The sequence below is a fragment of the Jaculus jaculus genome, chromosome 2, assembly GCF_020740685.1.
Source record: "Jaculus jaculus isolate mJacJac1 chromosome 2, mJacJac1.mat.Y.cur, whole genome shotgun sequence".
In the NCBI taxonomy this organism is placed as follows: Eukaryota; Metazoa; Chordata; class Mammalia; order Rodentia; family Dipodidae; genus Jaculus; species Jaculus jaculus.
Genome location: NC_059103.1, coordinates 43,459,074 through 43,486,188, shown reverse-complemented (window position 1 = coordinate 43,486,188; position 27,115 = coordinate 43,459,074). Strand labels below are relative to the sequence as shown.

The 27,115-nt window shown below is 43.1% G+C and overlaps 1 protein-coding gene and 1 pseudogene across 7 annotated transcripts in view; one reads left to right on the top strand and one right to left on the bottom strand.

The window, feature by feature from the left end:
* Nucleotides 1-27,115, top strand: part of Katnal2 (katanin catalytic subunit A1 like 2) — a 174,837-nt gene that overhangs the window by 23,712 nt on the left and 124,010 nt on the right. For 6 of the 7 annotated variants that reach the window (XM_045144272.1, XM_045144277.1, XM_045144275.1 and 3 more), the window contains exon 1: nt 22,529-22,621. The exons of the other annotated variant lie outside the window; for it this stretch is intronic. In XM_045144272.1, the coding sequence (XP_045000207.1) occupies nt 22,571-22,621 (51 nt within the window). In that variant the 5' untranslated portion in view covers nt 22,529-22,570. Of the gene's footprint in view, nt 1-22,528; nt 22,622-27,115 lie in introns of those variants that run through there. 7 annotated transcript variants of the gene reach the window in all.
* Nucleotides 13,518-13,816, bottom strand: LOC123458804 (annotated as a pseudogene).

Here is a 27,115-nt window from a genome sequence, read left to right as displayed (position 1 = left end):
ATCAGGACAACATACAATCCCAACCCAAGTATGTGAGTGCCCTATGTAATGGGATTGCCCAGGGTTAGCTGTATTTGAACCCCTTCTTTATTATCTAAGGACAGGAGTTTTTCTTTTCTCAATTTTTATTAACATTTTCCATGATTATGAAAAATATCCCGACTTCCAGTTAAGATGGCGGCGTAGGTACCACGCCAAAGCAGCCTAGGGGGGAAAAACAAAAAAAACTCAGCAAAATACACACTTTTACTAAAAAGTGAGGTGTATATGAAATTGAGGTGGCAGTGGAGAAATAGAAGAGGTCCAGAGCATCCAGAGCCCGCACAGGCTGGCAAAAGCGGCTCTGGCAGCTTGGCCAACCGAGGCAGCGGCAGTGCAACAGAAAGCAGCCAGACTCAGCTCCAGCACAGGAAAAGCCAGGTGCGGGAGCTTCCACTCACACCGCGCTCTCCGCAACTCAGGAAATGTGAAGGGAGAGTGGCAGTGAGCAACAGAGGAGCAGACCACAAGGTAGAACAACACAAAAATCAGTAGACAGAAGAAATAATAAAGATTAGGGCAGAAATTAATGAAATAGAAACAAAAAGAACAATCCAAAGAATTAATGAAATAAAGAGTTGGTACTTTGAAAGGATAAACAAGATTGATAAACCCTTAGCAAATCTGACCAAAAGAAAGAGAGAAGAGACACAAATTAATAAAATTAGAGATGAACAAGGTAACATCACAACAGATTCCAGAGAAATTCAAAAAATTATAGGGACATACTATAAAAGCATATACTCCACAAAGTGTGAAAATCTGAAAGAAATGGATGATTTCCTTGATCTATATGACCTACCTAAATTAAATCAAAATGAGATTAATCACTTAAATAGACCTATAACAAACATGGAGATCCGAAGAGTTATCAATAATCTCTCAACTAAAAAGAGCCCAGGCCCAGATGGATTCACTGCTGAATTTTACCAGACCTTTAAGGAAGAGCTAACACCATTGCTTCTTAAGCTTTTCCAGGAAATAGAAAAAGAAGGAATTCTACCAAACTCCTTCTATGAGGCCAGCATCACCCTGATACCAAAACCAGGCAAAGATAGAACAAAAAAAGAAAATTACAGACCAATCTCCCTCATGAACATAGATGCAAAAATTCTCAACAAAATATTGGCAAACAGAATACAAGAGTATATCAAAAAGATCATTCACCCTGACCAGGTAGGCTTTATCCCAGAGATGCAGAGATGGTTCAACATACGCAAATCTATAAATGTAATACATTACATAAATGGGTTGAAGGACAAAAATCACATGATCATCTCATTAGATGCAGAGAAAGCATTTGACAAAATCCAACATCCCTTCATGATAAAAGTCCTACAGAGACTGGGAATAGAAGGAACATATCTCAATATAATAAAGGCTATTTATGACAAGCCTACAGCCAACATATTACTAAATGGGGAAAAACTGGAAGCTTTTCCACTAAAAGCAGGAACAAGACAAGGGTGTCCACTGTCCCCATTTTTATTGAATATAGTTTTGGAAGTCTCAGCCATAGCAATAAAGAAGAGACACACATAAAAGGGATACAAATTGGAAAGGAAGAGATCAAGTTATCATTATTTGCACATGACATGATTCTATACATAAAGGACCCTTAAGACTCTACTACCAAACTGTTAGAGCTGATCAAAACCTACAGCAATGTAGCAGGATACAAAATAAATACACAGAAATCAGTAGCCTTCATATATGCTAACAACAAACACACAGAGGATGAAATCAGAGAATCACTCCCATTCACAATTGCATCAAAAAAAAAAAAAAAAAGTACCTTGGAATAAACCTAACCAAGGAAGTAAAGAATCTCTACAGTGAGAACTTTAAAACACTCAAGCGAGAAACTGCAGAAGACACTAGAAAGTGGAGAAATATCCCTTGTTCCTGGATTGGAAGAATCAATATTGTGAAAATGGCAACCTTACCTAAAGCAATCTACACATTTAATGCAATCCCTATCAAAATTCCAAAGGCTTTCTTCATGGAAATAGAAAAACCAATCCAAAAATTCATTTGGAATCAGAAAAAACCTCGAATATCTAAAATAATTCTGAGCAACAAAAATAAGGCTGGTGGTATCACCATACCTGATTTTAACCTATACTACAGGGCCATAGTCACAAAAATAGCATGGTACTGGCACAAAAACAGACATGTAGATCAGTGGAACAGAATAGAGGACCCAGATGTAAGACCAAGTAGCTATAGCCACCTGATATTCGATAAAAATGCCAAAAATACTCATTGGAGAAGAGACAGCCTCTTCAGCAAATGGTGTTTTGAAAACTGGATATATATCTGCAGAAGGATTAAAATAGATTCTTTTCTCTTGCCATGCACAAGAATTAAGTCCAAATGGATTAAAGATCTTAACATCAGACCTGAAACTCTGAAACTGCTAGAGGAAAAAGTAGGGGAAACCCTTCAACATATTGGTCTTGGCAAAGACTTTCTGAATACAACCCTAATTGCTCAGGCAATAAAACCACAGATTAATCTCTAGGACCTCATGAAATTACAAAGATTTTGCACTGCAAAGGACACAGTGAAAAAAGCAAAGAGGCAACCTAGAGAATGGGAAAAAATCTTTGCCAGCTATATATCTGATAGAGGATTAATATCTAGGATATACAAAGAACTCAAAAAGTTAAATAATAAGGAATCAAACAAGCCAATCAAAAAATGGGCTATGGAACTAAATAGAGCATTCTCAAAGAAAGAAATACAAATGGCATATAAGCATCTGAAAAAAATGTTCTACGTCACTAGTCATCAGGGAAATGCAGATTAAAACTACATTGAGATTCCATCTCACTCCTGTCAGATTGGCCACCATCATGAAAACAAATGATCATAAATGTTGGCAGGGATGTGGAAAAAGAGGAACCCTTCTACACTGCTGGTGGGAATGCAATCTGGTCCAGCCGTTGTGGAAATCAGTGTGGAGGTTCCTAAAACAGCTGAAGATTGATCTAGCATATGACCCAGCTATAGCACTCCTAGGCATATATCCTAAGGACTCATATATATTATATATATATATATATATGATATATGTATTATATATATAGGATATATATATTATATATATGATATATATATATTATATATAATATATATGATATATATCATTTATTATATATATATTAATATATATATATTATATATATTTTTTATAATCATGGAAAATGTTAATAAAAATTAAAAAAATATATATCCCATGGTAATACCCTCCCTTCCCTACCCCCACACTTTCCACTTTGAAATTCCATTCTCCATCATATCCCCTCCCCATCTCAATCATTCTACTCACATATATACAATACCAACCTATTCAGTACCCTTTTCCCTTCCTTTCTCTTCCCTTTATATCTCCTTTTTACCTTACTGGCCTCTGCTACTGAGTTTTTTCCTTCTCATGCAGAAGCCCAATCATCTGTATTTAGGATCCACATTTGAGGTAGAACATGTGGCACTTAGCTTTCTGGGTCTGGGTTACCTCACTTAGTATAATCCTTTCCAGTTCCATCCATTTTTCTGCAAATTTCATAACTTCATTTTTCTTTACTGCTGAGTAGAACTCCATTGTATAAATGTGCCACATCTTCATTATCCACTCATCAGTTGAGGGACATCTAGGCTGTTTCTGTTTCCCAGCTATTATAAATTGAGCAGCAATAAACATGGTTGAGCAAGTACTTCTAAGGAAATGAGATGAGTCCTTTGGATATAAGCCTAGGAGTGCTATAGCTGGGTCATATGGTAGATCAATCTTTAGCTGTTTTAGGAACCTCCACACTGTTTTCCACAATGGCTGGACCAGATTGCATTCCCACCAGCAGTGTAGAAGGGTTCCTCTTTTTCCACATCCCTGCCAACATTTATGATCATTTGTTTTCATGATGGTGGCCAATCTGACAGGAGTGAGATGGAATCTCAATGTAGTTTTAATCTGCTTTTCCCTGATGAGTAGTGACGTAGAACATTTTTTTAGATGCTTATATGCCATTCGTATTTCTTCCTTTGAAAATGCTCTATTTAGTTCCATAGCCCATTTTTTGATTGGCTTGTTTGATTCTTTATTATTAAATTTTTGAGTTCTTTGTATATCCTAGATATTAATCCTCTATCAGATATATAGCTGGAGGACAGGGTTTTTTATATTTTATTTATTTATTTATTTGACAGAGACAAAGAGGGAGAAAGAGAGGGAGAGACAGACAGAATGGGAGCACCAGGACTCTAGCCACTGCAAACAAACTCCAAACGCGTGTGCCCCCTTGTGCATCTGGCTTATGCGGGTCCTGAGGAATCAAACCTGAGTCCTTTGGCTTTGTAGACAAATGCCTTAACTGCTAAGCCATCCTTCCAGCCCAATGTTTGATTTTTATTTTTATTTATTTATTTGACAGAGAAAGAGGAAGAGAGAGTGAATGGGTACACCAGGGCCTCCAGCCACTGTAAAGTAACTCCAGACACGTATGCCTCCTTGTGCATCTGGTTAACGTGGTTCCTGGGGAATGGAACCTGGGTCCTTTGGCTTTGCAGGCAAACACCTTAACCATTAAGCAATCCCTCTAGATCCATTTTTTAAAATCTCTGTTATTCCTTGCTCAGAGGTGAGTCCCCACGTGTATTTTCTGGCAAAAATAAATACAAGCCCAGTATTTCAGATGGCCCAAGGAATTTCCCCTGCTGGGCCACATGCCCATACATGGCTAAAATTGAACTTTTTGTTTGTTTGTTTGTTTGTTTGTTTTTTGAGGTAGGGTCTCACTCTAGCCTAGGCTGACCTGGAATTCACTATGGAGTCTCAGGATGGCCTCGAACTCACAGCAATCCTCCTACCTCTGCCTCCTGAGTGCTGGGATTAAAGGCGTGTGCCACCAAGCCTGGCTACAGTTGAACTTTTTTTTTGAGGTAGGGTCTTGTTCTAGCCCAGGCTGACCTGGAATTCATTATGTAGTCTCAGGCTGGCCTCAAACTTACGGCAATCCTCCTACCGCTGCCTCCTGAGTGCTAGGATTAGAGGTGTGCACCACCACACCCTAAAACTGAACTTCTATAAAAGTGCCTCCAGTAACCAATCTCTACGCACAACTGGTTTGGAGCCATCACAGTGGGGGAATCGTAGTCGGCATCCCATCTAAAAGCAACAGTGGGCACTTTCATCTTTTGGGCCGTTTGGCAGCTCTCAGGTGAGTCCCTAGGAATTTGACTGAGGGTAACCCTTACAGCTAGGTGCATGTCGGTTACTGCTAGAGGCACTATCACCATCACCATCAAGCCCAGCACCGTGGTTATCAGGGGCTGGAGTCTGCTCCTCATCTCGGTTTTCACTCCTGGAGATTCTTTTTTTTTTTTTTTTTTCTGTACAAAACTTTTATTTCATTTGGTCCAAGACTTGAGAGGGGATCTGGGCATTACAAAGCTGCCTAGTGGCTGGAGAGGCTGGGATGGAGAAGGTCCTGAGGATGGTTAAGGCAGAGCAGGAGACCCTGGAAGGCTTTGCAGTATCTAGTGCTTCAGGGTGAGCTGCTGGAAGAGATACTCGCCCAGATTTGGCTGAGGGCTTGCAAGTCTGTGCAGATTGGTCAGGTGGTTGCCCATCTTCTTGATGAGCTTTACCTCCTTATCCAAGAAGTGGTTCTTTCCTGGAGATTCTTAACTGCAAAGGATTCTTAGGGTGTGCTATTGACATCCAGGTCTGGTCTGGACAGGAAGCAGTCTTCACTTGGGAATAACAAATACATGGCTTGCCACCTGCAACTTTTGTTCTGTTTTGTTGTTTTAAGGTAGGGTCTTGCTCTAGCCCAGGCTGACCTAGAATTCACTATGTAGTCTCAGGGTGGCCTCGAACTCACAGCAATCCCTCCTACCTCTGCCTCGTGAGTGCTAGGATTAAAGGTTGCTTCAGTTTGCCTGGCTGTAGCCTGAAACTTTAAGAGCTGAGGAAGTGGTGAAGGTAATTTGATAAGTCCCTTCCCTTTTTGGGTCTAGACTTTCCCTTAGTAGGACATTTACCCAAATCCAGAGTGCCAGGATAGATGGGCCCTGAACCATCAGAAGTGAGGGTAAATTTAGCTGTTGGGAAATTCTCTGTGCAGTGTTAGTCAAGTCCTCCAAGAACTAGTGGAGGTGAGTATGCCCATACTCTCTCAGGTCCCCTGAGTTTCTCAGGAGTAGTGGACGCAGGTGTCTAAACACCATCTCAAAAAGGGAATATCCACCCTTTCAGGGCATGCAATGTACCCTAAACAGTACTAGTGACAGAATCTCTGACCTAGGGAGGCCTTTTTTTTTTTTTTTTTCTCCTTTGGTTTTTCGAGGTAGGGTCTCACTCTAGCCCAGCCTGACCTGGAATTCACTATGTAGTCTCAGGGTGGCCTTGAACTCATGGTGATCCTCCTACCTCTGCCTCCCGAGTGCTGGAATTAAAGATATGTGTCACCATGCCCAGCCTGGCCATTGTTTTTTCAAATTTTTATTAACAACTTCCATGATTATACAAAAAATCTCATGGCAGTACTCTCCTTCCCCCCACTTTTCCCTTTGAAACTTCATTCTCCATCATATCCCCTCCCCATCTCAATCAGTCTCTCTTTTATTTTGATGTCATGATCTTTTCCTCCTGTTATGATGGTCTTATGTAGGTAGTGTCAGGCACTGTGAGGACATGGATATCCAGGCCATTTTGTATATGGGGGGAGCATGTTGTAAGGAGTCCTACCCTTCCTTTGGCTCTTTTTTAAAAAAAAATTTGCTTATTTTTATTTATTTATTTTTATTTGAGAGAGACAGACAGAGAGGGAAAGAGAGAGAGAGAGAGAGAATGGGTACGCCAGGGCATCCAGACACTGCAAACAAATGCCAGACACATGCGTCCCCTTGTGCATCTAGCTAATGTGGGTCCTGGGGAATCGAGCCTTGAACCAGGGTCCTTAGGCTTCACAGGCAAGTGATTAACTGCTACGCCATTTCTCCAGCCCTCCTTTGGCTCTTATATTTTTTCTGCCAAGTCTTCTGCAATAGACCCTGAGCCTTGGAAGGTGTGGTAGAGATATTACAGTTCTGAGCACTCCAGTCACTTCTTTCCAGTACCATGATGCCTTCTGAGTCATCCCAAGGTCACTGCCATCTGAAAAGAGAAGATTCTCTACCAAAAGTGAGAGTAGCATTAATATAAGGGTAGGAATATTAAGAGAAGGGCTTACTGGGCAGTTTGATGAGCATAGGATATACTTTTAGCCAGACAGCAGCAGACGTTACACTCCTAGGGCTCATGACTACCCCCTGTTTTAAGTTTTCAGTATTAGGGATGTATTCCCTCTCATGGAGCAGGCCTCCTGTCCAATTAGAGGGCAGCTGGTTTCCACCATGACAGATGTGCCACTATTGCACCCATTGGCTCATTTGGCCTGGCTGGCCAAATATAAGGCTTACAGTGTCCACTGTTGAGTATTTTCACTGGTGATTTCTCTCTTTCCCATTGAACTGCATGCAGAATGTCCTCTTCCAGCTTTCTGTCTGCTGGTCTACATGGAGGAGGTTATCAGCTCAGTTCCAGCAGGATTTCTCAGGGGCCTTGCAGCCCAAGTATGTAGAGTCTTCAGCAATAGGGTCTTACCATTTATTCCTGGTGAGAAACCAAGGGCCTTGGCAATGGCCTATAATGTTTTGGGGGCATCAGGGACCTCCCTGGCCAACAACTCACTGGAAGGTAACCCATCCTTGGCACTGAAAATTTTCTAGCAACAATCTACGCTGGCCATTGTTTTTAAAATCCTATTCATTTACTCAACTCAGCCTGAAGATTGAGGTGGTACTGTGGTGTAAATTCCAAGTTAATCCCACTGCCTTGGACACCTGTTGGACCACCGTGCTGACAAAGGCTGGTCCATTATCTGACCCTATACTCACTGGGACTCCAAAGAGTGGGACAATCCCCTGATCAGAACACTTTTTAGGCCTTTTCTGTGCAGATGGGGAAAGCTTCTACCCAGCCTGAAAAGGTGCATGCTATAACTAACAAGTATTGGTACCCTCTGCTGGGTGAAGTCCATTTCTAGATGTTCAGATGGGCAGGAACCTTGTTTTTGTGTCAGCACTGGGGCCTCGGGTCCCTGTTTGGGATTGTTCCATGCACATTGTAGTCAAGCTTTGCTAGCTCATTGAATCAGTGTTGGCAACCTCAGGACCATCAGATATCTCTGTAACTAGTCTTGTAGAGCAGTTTTTCCTAGATGAGTTACTTTGTGGGCTTACTTGCCTAGATAAGGTGGGTTGCCCTATTTTCTTATCTATGGTAACTAACCCTCCCTCTTTATTTTCAGTGGTCCCTGCTCATCGGTTGCTTGTTCTCACTTCCGGTTTGTATGAGGGAGACTCTGGGAGCACTGGGAGTATAAAGCATATCTTCTCAGTTGTATCTTCCCAGAGGGCTGCTTGCTTAGCTGTTTGATCCCCCGGTTGGTTTCCTTGACTTATCTGATCTTGGTTCTTCCTGTGTGCTTGGCAATGAACTACTGCTACATCTCAGGGGGCCCAGACTACTTCTAGGAGCTGGAGAATTTGGTCACTGTGTTTGATTTCTTACCCCACCCCCAAAGTTAATAGACCTCTTTCTCAATATATTGTCCCGCACATGTGCAGAGTAGCGAAGGCATATCAAGAGTCAGTGCAGATGTTAGCCCGCTTTCCCTTTGCAAGAAGGAGTGCGTGGGTCAGTGCATAGTGTTCCGCTCTTCGGGCCGACCAGTGATTGGACAGTCCATGTTCTTCAACAACGTGCTCCTTAGTGGTCACCACATACCCAGTGTGGTGTTCTCCTAGTTGTAGGCTCCAGCTTCCATCAGTAAAGAGCTCTCTGTCTGAATTAGGGAGTGGCTCATCCTTTAGGTCCAGCCAGGAGGAGAAAATGTCTTCCATAGCCACCCCACAATCATGGAGGGGCTCCCCCGCCTCTTCAGGTGAGTATGTAGCCAGGCTTAGGACCCCAGTGCTTCCACTCCTATGTGAGGATATTCTCCCAACATGGCCTGATCTCAAGCCACTCATCCACTTGTCATCCAGTGGCTGGCTGTCCCACTTAGCAAAGAGGTGACCTGGTGCAGTACTTTGACAGTAATGTTTTGTCCCAGGGTGAGTTTGTCTGCTTCTTGTACCAGCACTACTGTGGCCGCTTGTGCCCACAGACAAGGTGGCCATCCTGAGGCTATTGGGTCCAATGTTCTGGACAGGTATGTCACTGGTGTATTCCATGGTCCTAAGTTGTTGGGTCAGGACTCCTAACCCAGTTCCCCCCTTCTTATGTACATAGAGGGAAAAGGGACAAGTGACGTCCGGGAGTGCTAATGCAGGAGCTTCACTCAGTCTCCTTTTGAGTTGGTCAAAAGTGTCTTCTTTTTCCCCCATGTTAGTGGGTCTTGAGCAGGTCCTCAGAGGGCACTGTGGAGAGGCTTAGGAATGGAAGAGAACTCTGGGATCCAAAGCCGACATAACCCATCTGCCCCCAAGAACTCTCTGAATTGTCTCTTGGTTTTGGGGTGAGGGTATTGAATGATCATCCACTTCCTTTCTTCTCCCAGTCTCCTTTGCCCACGGCTGAGATGATACCCCAGGTAGGTGACCTCTTCCTGACAGATCTGGGCCTTCTTTTAGGAAACTTCGTATCCTGTCTTTTGTAGGAAAAGAACAACAGTTCTCTAGTTCTCCTTCTCCACAGCTTGCCTTCGGGGGGGCTGTCAGCAGCAGGTCATCTGCAAAATAGTACATCTAGCAGGCTGGCAGTTTGCAAGATCTTTTGCAAGTGCCTTGCCAACGATGGTTGGAGAGTTTTTCAAACCCTAGGGGAGATGAGTCTGAGTCAGTTATCCCTTTGAGTTGGTTTCTGGATCTTCCCAATTGAAGGCAAACAGGGGTTGACTTACTTCTGCAAACCTCAGGCAGAAGAAGGCATCCTTTAAGTCCAAACATGTAAAAAATGCAGCCGTGGGATGTATCAAATTTAGCAGAGTGAATGGGTTAGGGTATAGGGTTTTGATGGCATCATTAATCCTGTGTAGGTCTTGGACTGGCCAATAGTCATTGGTTTCTGGCTTCTTCACCAGGAGCAAGGGAGTGTTCCATGAGGATTGAATTTCCTCTAAGACTCCTTTAAGGCTCTTGATGTGAAGGGCCATTCCCATTCAGGCTTCTCCAGAAATTAGATATTGTCTCTGTCTTACTGGGGTGGCACCAGGATTTAATGTCACCACCACTGGGGGGTGGCCTTTAGCAAGTCCAGTTTCTCTCTGGGTGTCCCAGACCCAAGGGAACATTTCTAGGTATTTGCCAATGTGTGAGGTGACTTGGGTTTCTCCCTTTTGGTGGAGTTGCCATTCCTCTTCTGGGTGGAACTCCATTGTCAGTATGGGCAGGGAGTCTGAGTACCTTTCAAAGTCTGTAGTATCTATGTCCATGGTTACTGTGGTGCCTAATATGCATAACAGGTCTTTTCCCAGCAGGGTCCTGGGGACTCTAGGCACATATAGAAACTGATGGAAGACTTGGTGGCCTCCTATCACACAGTCTTGTGGCTCACAGAATTGTTGTTTCTTAGTGGACCCTGTTGCCCTCATTATGGTGAAGGAGTCTTGTGTGAGTCTCCCAGTCGGGGTGGTTACTATTGAAATGGTCACCCTGGTGTCTAATATGAAGCCCATGGTTTGGCTCCCCAGATCAACTCCAACCATGGGCTCCTGGAGGCCTACTGCAGTTGAGTCTGGTTGTCTTCAGTCTGAATCGGAACCCCATTTGAGGTTCCTGGTGTTAGAGTCTGATTGCATCTTTCCCTTGTGCTTGGAAGCTAAAACAATTGTTCCCTTTTCTTGGGGCTTCTTCTTGGGTGTGCCCATTTTTTTCCTCAGCTCCTGGCCTTTGTTTTTCCAGTGTCCAGTTTTCTTATGATAAGCACGTTGATCTTTGTCCAGGGGTCCTGGTCTGCAACTTCTTTCTCTTCCTTTGAATCTTGGCTTAGTTGGGTTCATAACCCCTTTCATGGCGATTGCGAGGATGCGAGCTTTTCTCTCATCCCATGGGTCCTTTTCTTTCTTTGCAGAGATCTCCCCATTGGTAATCACCGTAGATGCAATTTCAAGAAGCTCATTTACATGTTTCCCAGTAAAACCTTCTAAGCATTGCAGCTTGAGACGGATGACATAGGCTGACTGGGTAAGGGCTGTGTTTACCATTGACCAATTTTTGGGTGACTCTGAGTTAAATGGAGTATGTCTGTGATAGGCATCACAAATTCTCTCATAAAACTAGGGGTGCACCCAAGCTGCTGTTATGTCAGGAAGCAGTTTGCTTGTGCCAACTGAGCCTCAGCAGATTCATATCCAAAGGGGAGCCCAGAATTGCCTTACTCACACTTCAGTCTTTTTGTTTCCCTTGCGCATTTTTCAGCCCCTTTTATCTTTCTTGTGCAGTAACATATTATTCGAAACTACTGGGCACATTGTGGGCTCCAAGGTCACTACGTGTACACAGATACTCAGCTGTCTTCCCTTTGTTCTGTGAGGGAGGGCCCTTACCACAAGTGGAGGCCAGGAAACTAGAAAGGGTCATAGGATGTGAGAAGGGGAGAAGATAGTAGATATGTAAGTGGAGGGTGGAATAATAGGCATGGAATTGTTTAAGTAGGGTAGGGTCAAGTGGACTGGAGAATTTGCCTAATGGTTAAGGTGCTGCCTACTCTGCTTGCAAATTCACACACACGCATGTATGTGTATATATATATATGTACATATATTTTGGTTTTTTTGAGGTAGGGTATCACTTTAGCTCAGGTTGACCTGGAATTCACTATGTAGTCTCAGGGTGGCCTCGACCTCATGGCAATCCTCCTACCTCTGCCTCCCAAGCGCTGGGATTAAAGGTGTGTGCCATCATGCCTGGTTTAGACTGGCCCTTTTATTTATTTATTTTTTTAAGAGGCAGAGAGATAGAGAGAAAATGGGCACATAAGGGCCACCAGGCACTGCAAACAAACTCCAGACACATGTGCCACTTTGTGCATCTGGCTTATGTGAGTACTAGAGAATTGAACCTGAGTCCTTAGACTTTGCAGGTAAATGCCTTAACCACTAAGCCTTCTCTCCAGCCCCTGGCCTTTTTTTTTTTTTTTTAAATGCAAGAGAGGAAGAGAGAGAATTGGCACACCAGGGCTGTCAGCCACCACAATCAAACTCCAGACATGTGGGCCCCTTTGTGCTCATGGGCTACCTTATACTTATGTGTGGACCTTGAATGCTTGCCTCACCTTGAGCATCTGTCTTAAGTGGGTCCTGGAAAGTCGACTATGAGTCCTTAGGCTTTGCAGGCAAGCACCTTAACCTCTAAGCCATCTCTCCAGCCCAAAATTTATTTTTATTTATTTGGGATAGAGAGAGAGAGAGAGAGAGAGAGAGAGAGAGAGAGAGAGAGAGAGTGAGGGAGAAAGAGGTAGAGAGAGAGTGAGCCAGGGCCTATTGCCACTGCAAACAAACTCCAGATACATGTGCCACCCTGTGCATCTGGCTTACAGGGGTACTAGGGAATAGAACTTGGGTCCTTAGGCTTCACAGGCAAGTGTATTAACTGCTAAGTCATTTTTCCAGCCCCATAAAATATTTACTTTTTTTTTTTAGGTAGGATTTCACTCTAGCTCAGTTGGACCTGGAATTCACTTATGTAGTCTTGGGGGTCCTAGAACTTGTGGTGAGCCTCCTACCTCTGCCTCCTGAGTGCTGGGATTAAAGGCATGTGCCACCATGTCCAGCTATTATTTACTTACTTATTTTTCAAATATTTAAGTCCTTTATTGCCATGAGGTCACAGCATCTGAATTTGCACACTACATAGGAAAAGACATTTCTTCAACACTGGAAGTCATGCTTCAAGTATGGGGACAGCTACTGTATACTTGTGGTCATTAAAGACAAAGGAAGAATTCTGAGCACTTAATTGCTTGGCATTATAAAGTTTTGTCCCCTCCAGTTTTTTTGTAAGCAAATCCCAATACATAATATACACATTATTTCAGATTACTGGAGATAAAGTCATTATTGGAAATTATTTAATTAGTGGCAACTTTTATGAAGAGAAGTTAAATATTGAGCACTTGTATGTAAGGCTTCAAAGAGTTAGTTTAGAGACTCTTGGCTATCTCTGTAAAGATGGTATGGTGGGTAAACATTCCAGGTTTTCTCAGCAAGACCATATGTTGATGAGGTGTGTGACTCAGCAGCAGTGGTGGGAGGACCCAGGTTCAATTCCTCAGCACCCACATAAGCCAGATACACAAGGTGGTGCTTGCGTCTGGAGTTCATTTGCAGTGGCTAAAGGCCCTGGTGTGCCCATTCTCTCTATCTGCCTCTCTCTCTCTAATAAATAAAATAAATAAATTTAATTTAAAACAGAGTGGGTTCTCACCACTGCTATGCAGATGCCTGCTTGTTCCTCTGGGAGTCGATAAGGCATCCTCCCTGAATCAGCCCGGCTGCTTCATTTGTTGCATTGTGTGCAATCAGAAGCCAATTTTGAGGCTGCAATTTGTACGCAAACTTCATGAACGTCAAAGAGTAACAACAGAGGGTGAATGTCATCAGCCCACGGATGATCTCTGGAGTTTTCTTCATGTCATCTTCATGGCAGCAATGGGGAGACCCCAGTTGGCCTGGACCCCAGAAATGCATTCTCATGAAGTATCCCGGAGATGCTTGTTCTGGACATAGTCTGCAGCACTGTACCCATCAATATATATATTTTTTAAAGAGATTTTTAGGGCTGGAGAGATGGCTTAGTGGTTAAGGCGCTTGCTTGCGAAGCCAAAGGACCTCCATTCAATTCCCCAGGACCCATGTAAGTCATGGCGCATGTGTCTGGAGTTCATTTGCAGTGGCTGGAGGCCCTGGCACACCCATTCTTTTTTTCTTTCTCTTTCTTCCTCTGCCTCAATCTCTCTCTAAAATAAATAAATAAAAATAAAATATTTTAAAATTATTGTTATTTATTTATTTGACAGAGAGAAAGAGGGAGAAGGAGGGAGTGGAGAGAGAAAGAGAGAGAATGGGTGTTCCAGGGCTCCAGCCACTGCAAATGAATACCAAATTCATGTGCTTCCTTGTGCATCTGGCTTACATGGGTCCTGGAGAATTGAACCTGGGTCGTTTGGCTTTGCAGACAAATGCCTTAACTGCTAAGCCATCCCTCCAACCCATAAAATATTTTTTTTTTAAAGAGAGAGAGTTTTAGCTGCAAATGTTGTGGCACGCGTCTAATCCCAGCACTTGGGAGGCAGAGGTTGGAGGATCACTCTGAGTTCAAGGCCATCCTGAGACTATATATTGAATTCCAGGTTAACCTGGGCTAGAGTGAGACCCTACTTAAAAAAAAAAATGAAAACAAAAGAAAGAAAGGAAGGAAGGAAGGAAGGAAGGAAGGAAGGAAGGAAGGAAGGAAGGAAGGAAGGAAGACAAAAACAGTTTTGGGGCTGGAGAGATGGCTTAGTGGTTAAGTCATTTGCCTGCAAAGCCAAAGGACCCAGGTTCAATTCCCCGAGAGCTATGTAAGCCAGATGCACAAGGTGGCACATGTGTCTGGAGTTTGTTTGCTACAGGCCCTGGCACATCCATTTTCCCTCTCTCTATCTGCCTCTTTCTCTTTCTCTCTCTCTCTCTCAAATAAATAAATAAAAATAACATATTTTTTAAAAGCCTATGGCTGGGAAGGTCATAGGCCCAAGGGGGGAAGCTACTACTGTTTGGCTAACTGGATATGTGGTGCCTTTTAAATATTAAATATATTAAATATTAAATATATAACTGTGTTTATGCCCATGTATTAGTGCTGCTCTCCCCAGTGTCAAGAGAAGCTTCTTCTTGCAGATGACAGTGACCACTAGGAGGCGTCCACACCTTCAACCTTCAAAATAGCACTTGCCAAAATAGTATTGGCCAGGAGGGAGAGAAAGAATGAGGATGGGGGTGCCAGGGCCCCTGCCACAGCAAACAAGCTCCGGATGCATGTGCAGCTGGATTTACGTGGGTACTGAGGATTTGAACCCAGGCCATTAGGTTTTTGCAAGCAAGCATCTCTAATCATTGAGCCAGCTCTCCAGCCCGGGACTGAGCTTTTAAACCTAGAGCCTATGGGGCTGGGCGTGGTGGCGCACGCCTTTAATCCCAGCACTTAGGAGGCAGAGGTAGGCGGATCGCCAAGAGTTCGAGGCTACCCTGAGACTACACAGTTAATTCCAGGTCAGCCCGGGCCAGAGACCCTACCTTGAAAAACCAAAACCAAACAAACAACAACAACAAAAATCTAGAGCCTATGGGGAACATTGTAGATTCAAACCTGAACAGCCATGCCAGAAGATATTTTTGCTTGTGACAATTGGAGAGTAGGTTTCTGGCATATAGTGGATAGTGACAAGGGAAGCTTGCTATAAAAACCAACAGTGCACAAGACAGAATGATCTGGTGCCAGGTGTCCATAGCAATGAGCATGAGGTGCTCTGAATGGGTGTGCCAGAGCATCCAGTCACTGCAGATGAACTCCAGATGCATGGGCCACCTTGTACATCCGGTTTACACATGTCCTGGGGAATTTGCTTTGCAGGCAAGTACCTTGATTGCTAAGCCATCTTTCCAGCCCTAGTTTTTGTTTTGTTGAGGTAGGGTCACACTATAGCCCAGGCTGACCTGGAATTCACTATGTAATCTCTTTCAGGTTTTTCGAGCAGCTTGACATGGCCACTCATGTCTGCAATCCATTCTCATTGCAGAGCAGGAACCAGAAAATCACTGGAACTCAATAAAAAAGAGGCAAGCCCTGAGATCAGGAAGAGACTCTGACGCAAATAAGAATGGCTGCAAGAGCAATGGAGGGGAACCCCAGACATTCCTCTCTGGCCCTTGTAGGCAGGTGGGCACACATGTCTCCCACATGAGCACATACATGTGCATACGCCAAACCTACTCACCCACAATAGAAAGTACACAGTTTTCAACAGTTTTTGTAACCAGATATACTATTGAGGCAGGCAAGCATAGGAACAGCCCAGGAATTCTGGGTGCCTCCCTTGCCTGACCCTTTCCCAGTAAAGCAACACTTAACACGTCCTCTCCTGTGTACAATTTGTGTTCAGATACATGCGGGTGGAAGGAGGGATGTGGAAGGCCAGATTGGACCAGTGTTGGGCATTGAGCACAAGCTTCCAGTGAAGGTCAGTCTTTGAAGTGGCCAGTCAGGAAAAATCCCTGTTTATCTGTATGCATGGCTGAAGGTACATGGACTTAAAATGTAGGGTGTATAGGCCCACACATATACAGTCATATGACAGCCTACCTGTCAATTAGAATAAGGATTCACCCCATCCCTGCCCCCTGAGGTCAGCTCTTTCCTCTACCTAAATTCATTAAAAAATGATTATGGGAGGACTGGAGAGATAGCTTATTAGCTAAGGTACTTGCCTGCAAAGCCTAAGGACCCAGGTTTAATTCTCCAGGTCCCACGTAAGCCAGATGCACATGGTGGCGCATGCATCTGGAGTTCATTTGCAGTGGCTACAGGCCCTGGTGCACCCATTCTCAGTCGCTCTCTATCTCTCTCCAAAAAAAAAAAATTATTAAAAAAAAATAAAGTATGGGACCAGACGTGGTGGCACACGCCTTTAATCCCAGCATTTAGGAGGCAGAGGTAGGAGGATTGCTGTGAGTTTGAGGCCACCCTGAGACTACAGAATGAGATCCAGGTCAGCCTGAGCTAGAGTGAGACAAACAAACAAACAAATATACAAAAATAGAAGTATGGGGCTGGAGAGATGGATTAGCAGCTAAGGTACTTTTCTGCAAAATCTAAGGATCCAGGTTTGATTCCCCAGTGCCCACATAAGCCAGATGCACAAGGGGCACGTGCGTGTGGAGTTCATTTGCAGTGGCTGGAGGCCCTGGTATGCTCATTCTCTCTCTCTCTCTCTCTCTCTCAAATAAATAAGTAAATAAAAGAAGCTGGGCGTGGTGGCGCACACCTTTAATCCCAGCACTCGGGAGGCAGAGGTAGGAGGATCGCCATGAGTTCGAGGCCACCCTGAGACTATATAGTTAATTCCAGGTCAGCCTGGGCTAGAGTGAGACCCTACCTCGAAAAACCAAAAAAAAAAGAAAAAAAAGAAAAAAGAGAGAGAGAGAGAGAGAGAAAAGAAGTGTACCTGGGTCCCAGCACTTGGGAGGCAGATGTCTGAGGATCACTGTGAGTTGGAAACCAGTCTGGGACTATAGAGCTACAGAGTGAGTTCCAGGTCAGCTTGTGCTAGAGTGAGACCCTACCTTGAAAAACCAAAACAAATAAACAAACAAAAAAGAAGTATGCCTGTAGAACATAGTGCACTGTCTAACACCATAGATGTTTAACAAATTGTAGGTGTTAGTACTTTAAAACAGTGGTCAGCAATTTGAAACGGTGGCAAAAGAAGAAAGCTGGGCATGGTGGCTTATGCCTGTAACACCAGTAGTCTGGGAGGCTGAGACACAAAGATTGTGTTTAAGGCCATCTGGGATACAGCATGAGACCTGACTCAAAAAAAAAAAAAAAAAAGTTTCAAACTGCGCATGGTGGTGCCTGCCTTTAATCTCAGCACTTGGGAGGCAAAGGTAGAAGGAGTGCCATGAGTTCCAGGTCACTGAGACTACATAATGAATTCCAGGTTAGTCTGGGCTAGAGTGAGGCCCTACCTCGAAAAGCCGGAAAAAAAAAATTGTAGCTCAGGCTGACCCGGAGCTCACTCTAACCCAGGCTGATCGTCAGCCATGGTCATCCACCACAGCCTCTCAAGTGCTAGGATTAAAGAGTTGCACTACCACATCCAGCTTTTTTCAAAAACATTAAAAAAAAATTATTTGGTTTTTCGAGGTAGGGTTTCACTCTAGCCCAGACTGACCTAGAACTCACTATGTAGTCTCAGGGCAGCCTCGAACTTGTGGCGATTCTCCTACCTCTGCCTCCCAAGTGCTGGGATTAAAGGCATGCACCACCATGCCTGGCCCAAAAACAATTTGAATTTTTTTTTTATTTATTTATGAGAAAGAGAGAGAGAAAGAGAGAATGGGTGTGCCAAGGCCTCTATCCACTGTAAATGAACTCCAGACAAATGTGCCACCTTGTACATCTGGTTTATGTGGGTATTGGGGAATTGACCTGGGTTCTTAGGGTTCACAGGCAAGCACTTTAGCCAATAAGCCATCTCTCTAGCCTTCCGAAAATAATAATAATTAGTATTTTGTTTTGTTTTGTTTTTCTGAGGTAAGGTCTCACTCCAGCTTAGGTTGACCTGGAATTCACGATGTAGTCTCAGGGTGGCCTCAAACTCATGGCAATCCTACCTCTGCCTTCCGAGTGCTGGGATTAAACGCGTGCGCCACCATGCCAGACTAAAAATTCTTATAATTTTTTTAAAGGTGGCACATCGCTACATCGTGAATTCCAGGTCAGCCTGAGCTAGTGAGACCATACCTTGCAAAACAAAACAAACAAACAAAAATTTATTTGAGAGAGGGAAAGGGAAAGAAAAAGAGAGAGAGAGAGAGAGAGAGAGAGAGAGAGGGAGAAAGAAAGAAAGAAAGGAAGGAAGGAAGGAAGGAAGGAAGGAAGGAAGGAAGGAAGGAAGGAAGGAAGGAAGAAAAGTGGGGCTGGAGAAATGGCTCAGCTACTAAGGTGCTTGTCTGCAGAGTCTAATGACCTGAGTTCAATTCCATAGAACAGAACCCACATAAAACCAGATGGTCAAAGTGACCAATGCATCTGGAGTCTGTTCGCAGGTCCCTGGAGGCCCTGGAATGCCTCTGTCTTCTCTCTTCTTGCAAATAAATAAAATTTTTAAAAAGAAGTGAGTATGCAAGCGAGAAATTGCAGAAGACACTAGAAAGTGGAGAAACATCCCTTGTTCCTGGATTGGAAGAATCAATATCAGAAAAATGGCAATCTTACTTAAAGCAATCTACACATTTAATGCAATCCCTATCAAAATTCCAAAGGCTTTCTTCATGGAAATAGAAAACACAATCCAAAAATTCATTTGGAATCACAAAAAACCTTGAATATCTAAAATAATACTGAGCAACAAAAATAAGGCTGGTGATATCACCATACCTGATTTTAACCTATACTACAGAGCCAGAGTAACAAAAACAGCATGGTACTGGCACAAAAACAGACATGTAGATCAGTGGAACAGAATAGAGGACCCAGATGTAAGCCCAAGTAGCTATAGCCACCTGATATTCGATAAAAATGCCAAAAATACTCATTGGAGAAGAGACAGCCTCTTCAGCAAATGGTGTTTGAAAACTGGATATATATCTGCAGAAGGATGAAAATAGATTCTTCTCTCTTGCCATGCACAAGAATTAAGTCCAAATGGATTAAAGACCTTAACATCAGACCTGAAACTCTGAAACTGCTAGAGGAAAAAGTAGGGGAAACCCTTCAACATATTGGTCTTGGCAAAGACTTTCTGAATACAACCCCAATTGCTCAGGCAATAAAACCACAGATTAACCACTGGGACCTAATGAAATTACAAAAATTTTGCACCACAAAGGACACAGTGAAAAAAGCAAAGAGGCAACCTACAGAATGGGAAAAAATCTTCGCTAGCTATATATCTGATAGAGGATTAATATCTAGGATATACAAAGAACTCAAAAAGTTAAATAATAAGGAATCAAACAAGCCAATCAAAAAATGGGCTATGGAGCTAAATAGAGCATTCTCAAAGGAAGAAATACGAATGGCATATAAGCATCTAAAAAAATGTTCTACGTCACTAGTCATCAGGGAAATGCAGATTAAAACGTACATTGAGATTCCATCTCACTCCTGTCAGATTGGCCACCATCATGAAAACAAATGATCATAAATGTTGGCGGGGATGTGGAAAAAAGGGAACCCTTCTGCACTGCTGGTGGAATGCAATCTGGTCCAGCCATTGTGGAAAACAGTGTGGAGGTTCCTAAAACAGCTAGAGATTGATCTACCATATGACCCAGCTATAGCACTCCTAGGCATATATCCAAAGGACTCATCTCATTTCCTTAGAAGTACATGCTCAACCATGTTTATTGCTGCTCAATTTATAATAGCTGGGAAATGGAACCAGCCTAGATGTCCCTCAACAGATGAGTGGATAATGAAGATATGGCACATTTATACAATGGAGTTCTACTCAGCGGTAAAGAAAAATGAAGTTATGAAATTTGCAGAAAAATGGATGGACCTGGAAAGTATTATACTAAGTCAGGTAACCTAGGCCCAGAAAGCCAAGCGCCACATGTTCTCTCTCATATGTGGATCCTAGTTACAGATGACTGGGCTTCTGCGTGAGAATGAAAATACTTAGTAGCAGAGGCCAGTAAGTTGAAAAGGAGACATAAAGGGTGGAGAAAGGAAGGGAGGAGGATACTTAGTAGGTTGATATTGTATATATGTAATTACAATGATTGTAATGGGGAGGTAATATGATGGAGAATGGAATTTCAAATGGGAAAGTGTGGGGGTGGGGAGGGAGGGAATTACCATGGGATATATTTTATAATCATGGAAAATGTTAATAAAAATTAAAAAAAAAAAGAAGTGAGTATGGTCATGCCACTACCTCTTGCCATTGCAAACTCTAGACCCATGTGCCACATTGTGCATCTGGCTGTATATGTGTATTAAGGAATGGAATCCCTAGGCATCTGGCTTTGCAAGCAAGTGTCTTTAACATCTGAGCTCTCTACTCAGCCGCCAAAACAATTTTTAATAAGATAAAGAGTATAAAATAGTCTGTAGTTGAGCTTCTCAAACAGGAAGGAATTCAAAAGAGTAGGGTAGAATGTGTTGAAAAGGGAATGGAAAGTCTGGAAATGAATCTAGTCCTTTCAGAATGTTCACAGTGAATGAGAGAGGGGTGACAATTCAACACTAAGGTAAGGCTATGGTTTCTTTTCTTTTCTTTTTTTTTTTTTTTAGCTGATGAGACAAATATTTCATATCTGAAAGGGAGAGAATAAATGAAGAAGGAAGGAGATGTCGATGAAGGGATGGTTTGGAACATGTGTCACAACAAGGTAGAAGGGAAAGTGCGTGGCATAGTGGCTCACACCTATAAAGCCCAGCACTCAGGAGACAGAGGCAGGAGGCTTGCTAAAAAGTTCAAGGACAGATTGGTCTATCCAGTAAGTTCCAGGCCAGCCAAGGCCACATAGTGAGACTGTCTTAAGAAGTTAAAATTGAGCCTGGATATCCATGACCTCACAGTGCCTGACACTACCTACACAAGACCATGCTAATAGGAGAAAAAGATTAAGACATCAAAATAAAAGACTGAGAGGCGGAGGGGATATGATGGAGAGTGGATTATCAACGGTGAAAGTGGAAAGAGGGGAGGGTATTACCATGGGATATTGTTTATGATCATGGAAGTTGTTAATCATCATCATCATCAATTGGGGGGGGTGTTGAGGTAGGGTTTCACTCTAGCCCAGTTGACCTGAATTCACTGTGTAGTCTCAGGGTAACCTCGAACTCACAACAATCCTACTTCAGCCTCCAAAGTGCTGGAAATAAAGGCATGTGCCAACTCCAAGAAAAAAAAAAGTTAAAATTGAAATGAAGCAAAACAAAACAAAACAAAAAAGTTAAAATTGGGCTGCAGAGATGCCTTAGTGGTTAAGGCACTTACCCATGAAGCCTAAGGGACCCAGGTTCAATTCCCCCAAACCCATATAAGCCAGATGCTGTCTGGAGTTCGTTTGCAGCGGCTAGAGGCCTTGGGGTGCCCACTGTCTCTCCTCCTCTCATCCCCATAAATCAGATAAACAATTTATTTATTTATTTATTTATTTATTTCAGTAGGACAATGTGGCACATGTCTTTAATCCCGACACTGGGGAGGCAGTGGTAGAAGGATCGCCGTGAGTTCGAAGCCACCCTGAGACTACATAGTGAATACCTCGAAAAACAAAACAAAACAAAACAAAAACTTCAAAGAGCAATTGGAGAGAACTTCCAAACCTTTAGTGTAATGAGAGGGAGGATGGGACGTCAGCATATAATCAGTGGGTGTCTAAGGCCTGAATAATTGTTAAAATCAAGGAGATATACAGCATAATTTTGGGGAAATTGCATTTCAAGAGGCAAGATTAAGAAAACCAAAACAATCACAAACCCTGCCCCCCCCCCCCCATGTGTCTCCCAATCATCCCCTGTAGGTCTCTTGATTGAACAGGATCGCGCAAACGCTCCGGGTGAAATGTTTAGTTTAGCATTGATTGACGTGGTCAAGAGTCCGGCTGTGGCTCGTGATTGGCTGCGCCGCGGAGGCTCTGTCCAATCCCGAGAGGGGCGGGCTGGTTAAGCGTCGGGTTTCCCAGAGCAGCGCCCCTCTAAGCATACTGGTCAACCTGGTAACTGGCTCCTTCTCCTCTTCTCCCCGGCCCTGCGCAGCCTCATGGAGCTCTCTTATCAGACGCTCAAACTCACGCACCAGGCGCGGGAAGCGGTAAGGAAGCTACGAGAAAGCAGGCCGCAGACCACAACAAAACCCCCTAACTGTCCCCGGAACCCTCTCCCCTGGTTGGAGAGACCGACTGGCGAATCCCGCGCAAGCGCATTGCATTGAAAGGCGCAGGCCCTATTGGTAAAGGAGGCTGGGCTTGCAGCCAAGATCCAGGCAGGTTGGGTTACATTTGGGACTCCGGCAGGTTTGAGGACTATGAGTTTTGTGAAAGACAGCATGGTTTGTGACCAAGGAAACTGATTTAATTTTTTAAAATTTATTTGAGAGAGAGAGAGAGAGAGAAGGAAGGAGAGAGAGAGAGAGAATGAGAATGGGCGTCCCAGGACCTCCAGCCACTGCAAACCAACTCCATACTTGTGCACCACTTGTGCATCTGGCTTATGTGGGTACTGGGAAAGCGAATGGTAGGACTTCATAGGCACTTGCCTTAACCGCTAAGCCATGTCTCCATCCCCGAAACTGATTTTTGTGTGGAACATAATTTATTAGGCTGGATATTGACTTTGGTTTGGGAAATGCTGAAAAGCATTGATCTAGAATTAGGATCCTATTATTTTGCTCCTGAGACCTCATTGCCAAGGTCAGAAACCATGGCATGCCCTTAATCCCAGCCCCTAGGAGGCAGAGGTAGAAGGATCACCGTGAGTTGAAGGCCAGCCTGATACTACATAGTGAATTCCAGGTCAGCCTGGGCCAGAGTAAGACCCTACCTCGGAAAAAAACAAAAAACAAAACAAGAAACAATGGGCGTTTCCCTGAGCTTCAGTTTCTTCGTTTGAACATATAGAGACTTGGACTGGGATCCACTACACCGAAGTCCTGAGCTTTACAACTCACTGTGTGGCTTCCTGTGCTCTGGGACATCTGTTACTCCCTGCAGTGTGTGTGTGTGTGTGTGTGTGTTTGTTTGTTTGTTTGTTTGTTTGTTTGTTTGTTTCGAGTTAGGGGCCCATTCTGGTCTAGGCTAACCTGCCATTCAGTATGTAGTCTTAGGTTGGCCTCAAAATCATGGCGATCCTCCTACCTCTGCCTTCCCAGTGCTGGGATTAAAGGTGTGCGCCACCACACCCCGCTCCTGCAGTGTTTTTGAATTAAATGTATACTACATGTCAGACACTATGCATGAAAGCAATACTTTGGGGGCACCTGGGGCAAAGGAATTGTTTAAGAAAGATGTATAAAATTAAGAAAATACAGATATCTAGGGCCCTGTCAGGGATTCAGTTTTACTAGTTGCAAATGGGCCCTGTTTACCTGTCCTGTGTGTCTCATTGTCTCACTGTAGCTCAGGTTGGCCTTGAATTCATGGCACACCTATCTCAGCCTCCCCAGTGCTGCTGGGATTATAGATGCAAGAGCCACCACTCCTGGCTTTCAGTCTTTTAAAAAAGTTCAACACATGAGGGCAATATGTGGCTAAGGAACCATTGCGGTAGTATCTTTTTGTTGTTGTTGTTTTTATTAAGGTAAGGGTCTCACTCTAGCCCGGACTGACCTGGAATTCACTCTGTAGCCCCCAGTGCTGGGAATAAAGGTGTGCACCACCATACCTGGCTTCGACCTTTAGAAAAACTAATAATACAAAAACAATTAGATAACTTTCCATTTTCTATCCTCTCTGCCTACCAATCTGTTTCCACATTCTAGAAAGGATTGATCTTACTTGTTGCCACTTCTTCACCTGGCAGATTTCCTTTCCAGTCTGAGCGTGAACTACCTGCATCAGAATCAAGAGTTGTCTTTTTTTTTTTTTTTTAAGGTAGGGTTTCACTTTAGTCCAGGCTGACCTGTAATTCACTATGGAGTCTCAGGGTGGCCTCCAACTCACAGCGATCCTCCTACCTCTGCCTCCCGAGTGCTGGGTTTAAGGCATGCGCCACCACGCCCTATAAGAGTTGTCTTTTAGTAAAGCAGCTCCTTGGGTTTCAACAATAGAAATGGAATGGGGTCTTCTAACTTGCATTGTAAATATATACACTTAAGTATGAAAACCACAAGCCTGCATGGTATCACAATAACTTCCATACTATCTATGTACCCAAAACTCTTTTAAACTAACTCTGGACTACCTTATTCAGAGCCAGACTTATGTCTTAGAAGACAGAAAATGGAAAGAGTCACCTTCAAGCCAGAAGTGGTGGTGCATGCCTTTAATCCCAGCACTTGGGAGGCAGAGGTGGGAGAATTGCTGTGAGTTCGAGGCCAGCCTGAGGTTACATAGTGAATTCCAGGTCAGTCTGGGCTAGAGCCTTGAAAAACCAAAAATAAAAAACAAAAACTCTCTTTAAATAGATTTTCCCATTACATTTTCTCAGGATGAAGCCACTCTATTGGCTGTGCCATTTTAATTAGCACTGTTAGTGGATAGAGTGATTCAGAGATACACCAACCCTTTTTTGTTGTTGTTGTTTGGTTTTTTTGAGGTAGGGTCTCACTGTAGCCCAGGCTGACCTGGAATTCACTATGGAGTCTCAGGGTGGCCTCAAACTCATGGTGATCCTCTTACCTCTGCCTCTTGAGTGCTGGGATCAAAGGTGTGCGCCACCATGCCTGGCTTTTAAATAAAAACGTTTTTGGATACCAACACCTTTTTTTTTTTTTAAATTTTTATTTATTTATTTGAGAGCGACAGACACAGAGAGAAAGACAGATAGAGGGAGAGAAAGAGAATGGGTGCGCCAGGGCTTCCAGCCTCTGCAAACGAACTCCAGACACGTGCGCCCCCTTGTGCATCTGGCTAACATGGTACCTGGGGAACCGAGCCTCGAACCGGGGTCCTTAGGCTTCACAGGCAAGCGCTTAACCGCTAAGCCATCTCTCCAGCCCACCAACACCTTTTGTAACCACTTCTGCTACTTGTATGTTGCCTGGAGAGTACAATGTCTCAGTGACACTGAGAAGCAGGGGTTATGGCTCATACTTTCAAAGATGAAATGGAGACTTAATTTTTAATAATTTGCCAAGAGTCTGCCATGTGGAAGAGCCAACATTGGAAACAGGTCTTTCAGGATTTCAGATCCCTTGCTCTTTCCACTAATATTCACTAGGTAGAAGAGTCTAGGTTCTGTATGAGAAAGAAAAGGTGCCCTGGAAAATCAGAATCTAATACTGCTGGGGAAGAAAAGATAGATACTGGTCTTGTGGCTTTATTTAATGTGCAAAATGAGAAGAATAAAGTTAATTAAATAACTTAAAGCTCTCATGGCAGTTGATTTTGTCTAAGTTTTCATGAATTAATGCTCTTTGATGATGCTCTGGACTAATCTTTTTTTGTAATTTAAATTTAAATTTTAGTTTTTTTCTTTTCACAATTTTTATTAACATTTTCCATGATTATAAAAAATATCCCATGGTAATGCCCTCCCTCCCCCCCTGCACTTTCCCCTTTGAAATTCCATTCTCTGGACTAATCTTTGATCTAACACAGTCACAGATGTTAGCAGGCCAATTGTACTTTTGTTGCTTTCTACACTGAGGAAAGTGAGGCAAGTCAGTAAATCCAACTGGAGACAGTAAAGCCATGGATTGGTATTAAAGTTATTATAGTAAATTAGTATCACTGGGTAATTCCTAAGGTTTAAGTCTACCCAAACCACTGCCATGCCTGAAAGGATCTAGAAGACAGTAATTAAGATGGAAACATTGAAAGTAAATTATATGGAGGTGAGGGTCAGGCATTCATACCTACTGAAAAGGTTTTAAGTGTCATAGATTTATAAGAAGTTATGAAAGATAGAACTGAATATAATGAAAATAAGAGGGGTTAGGAGACTGCTTTAAAAACAAAGACAATATGTTATTTTAACCTGGTACAAAATGATGTTTGAAGTGAGACAAACCAGTGCAAACAATTTACAGTTCAGAAGATATTTTAAATTAATATTCTGACAAGTTAAAATGGGCATTTTGGTGAGCTTTTTCAAATGTTGAAGAAATAAAATCTGTAAGCATGAACAGTGATATTTCACTATTTGTATTTTTAAAATATTTAATTAATTTATTTATTTGAGAGAGAAAGAGGTAGAGAGAAAGGGAGAGAATGGGTATGCCAGGGCCTCTACTACTGCAGATGAACTCCAGATGCATGCACCCCTTTGTGCATCTGGTTTACACAGGTCCTGGAGAATTGAACTGTTATCCACTGGCTTTGCAGGCAAACACCATAATCTCTAAGCCATTTCTCTAGCCCCACTATTTGTATTTTGAGGCAAATGACTTCATATTAAAAGCTAAATATTAAAAAAAAAAAAGAATGAGTTACCTGATAACTTGACATATCCAATGAGCTATTCTTTTTTTTTTTTTTTTTTTTTAATTTTTCTAGGTAGGGTCTCGTTGTAGCCCAGGCTGACCTGGAATTCACTATGTAGTCTCAAGCTGGCCTGAACTCACAGTGATCCTCCTACCTATGTCTCCCAAGTTAGTGCTCCCAATAAGATGTCACTGCTCTTATTGGGAGAGGGGTTGAGGCAGGGT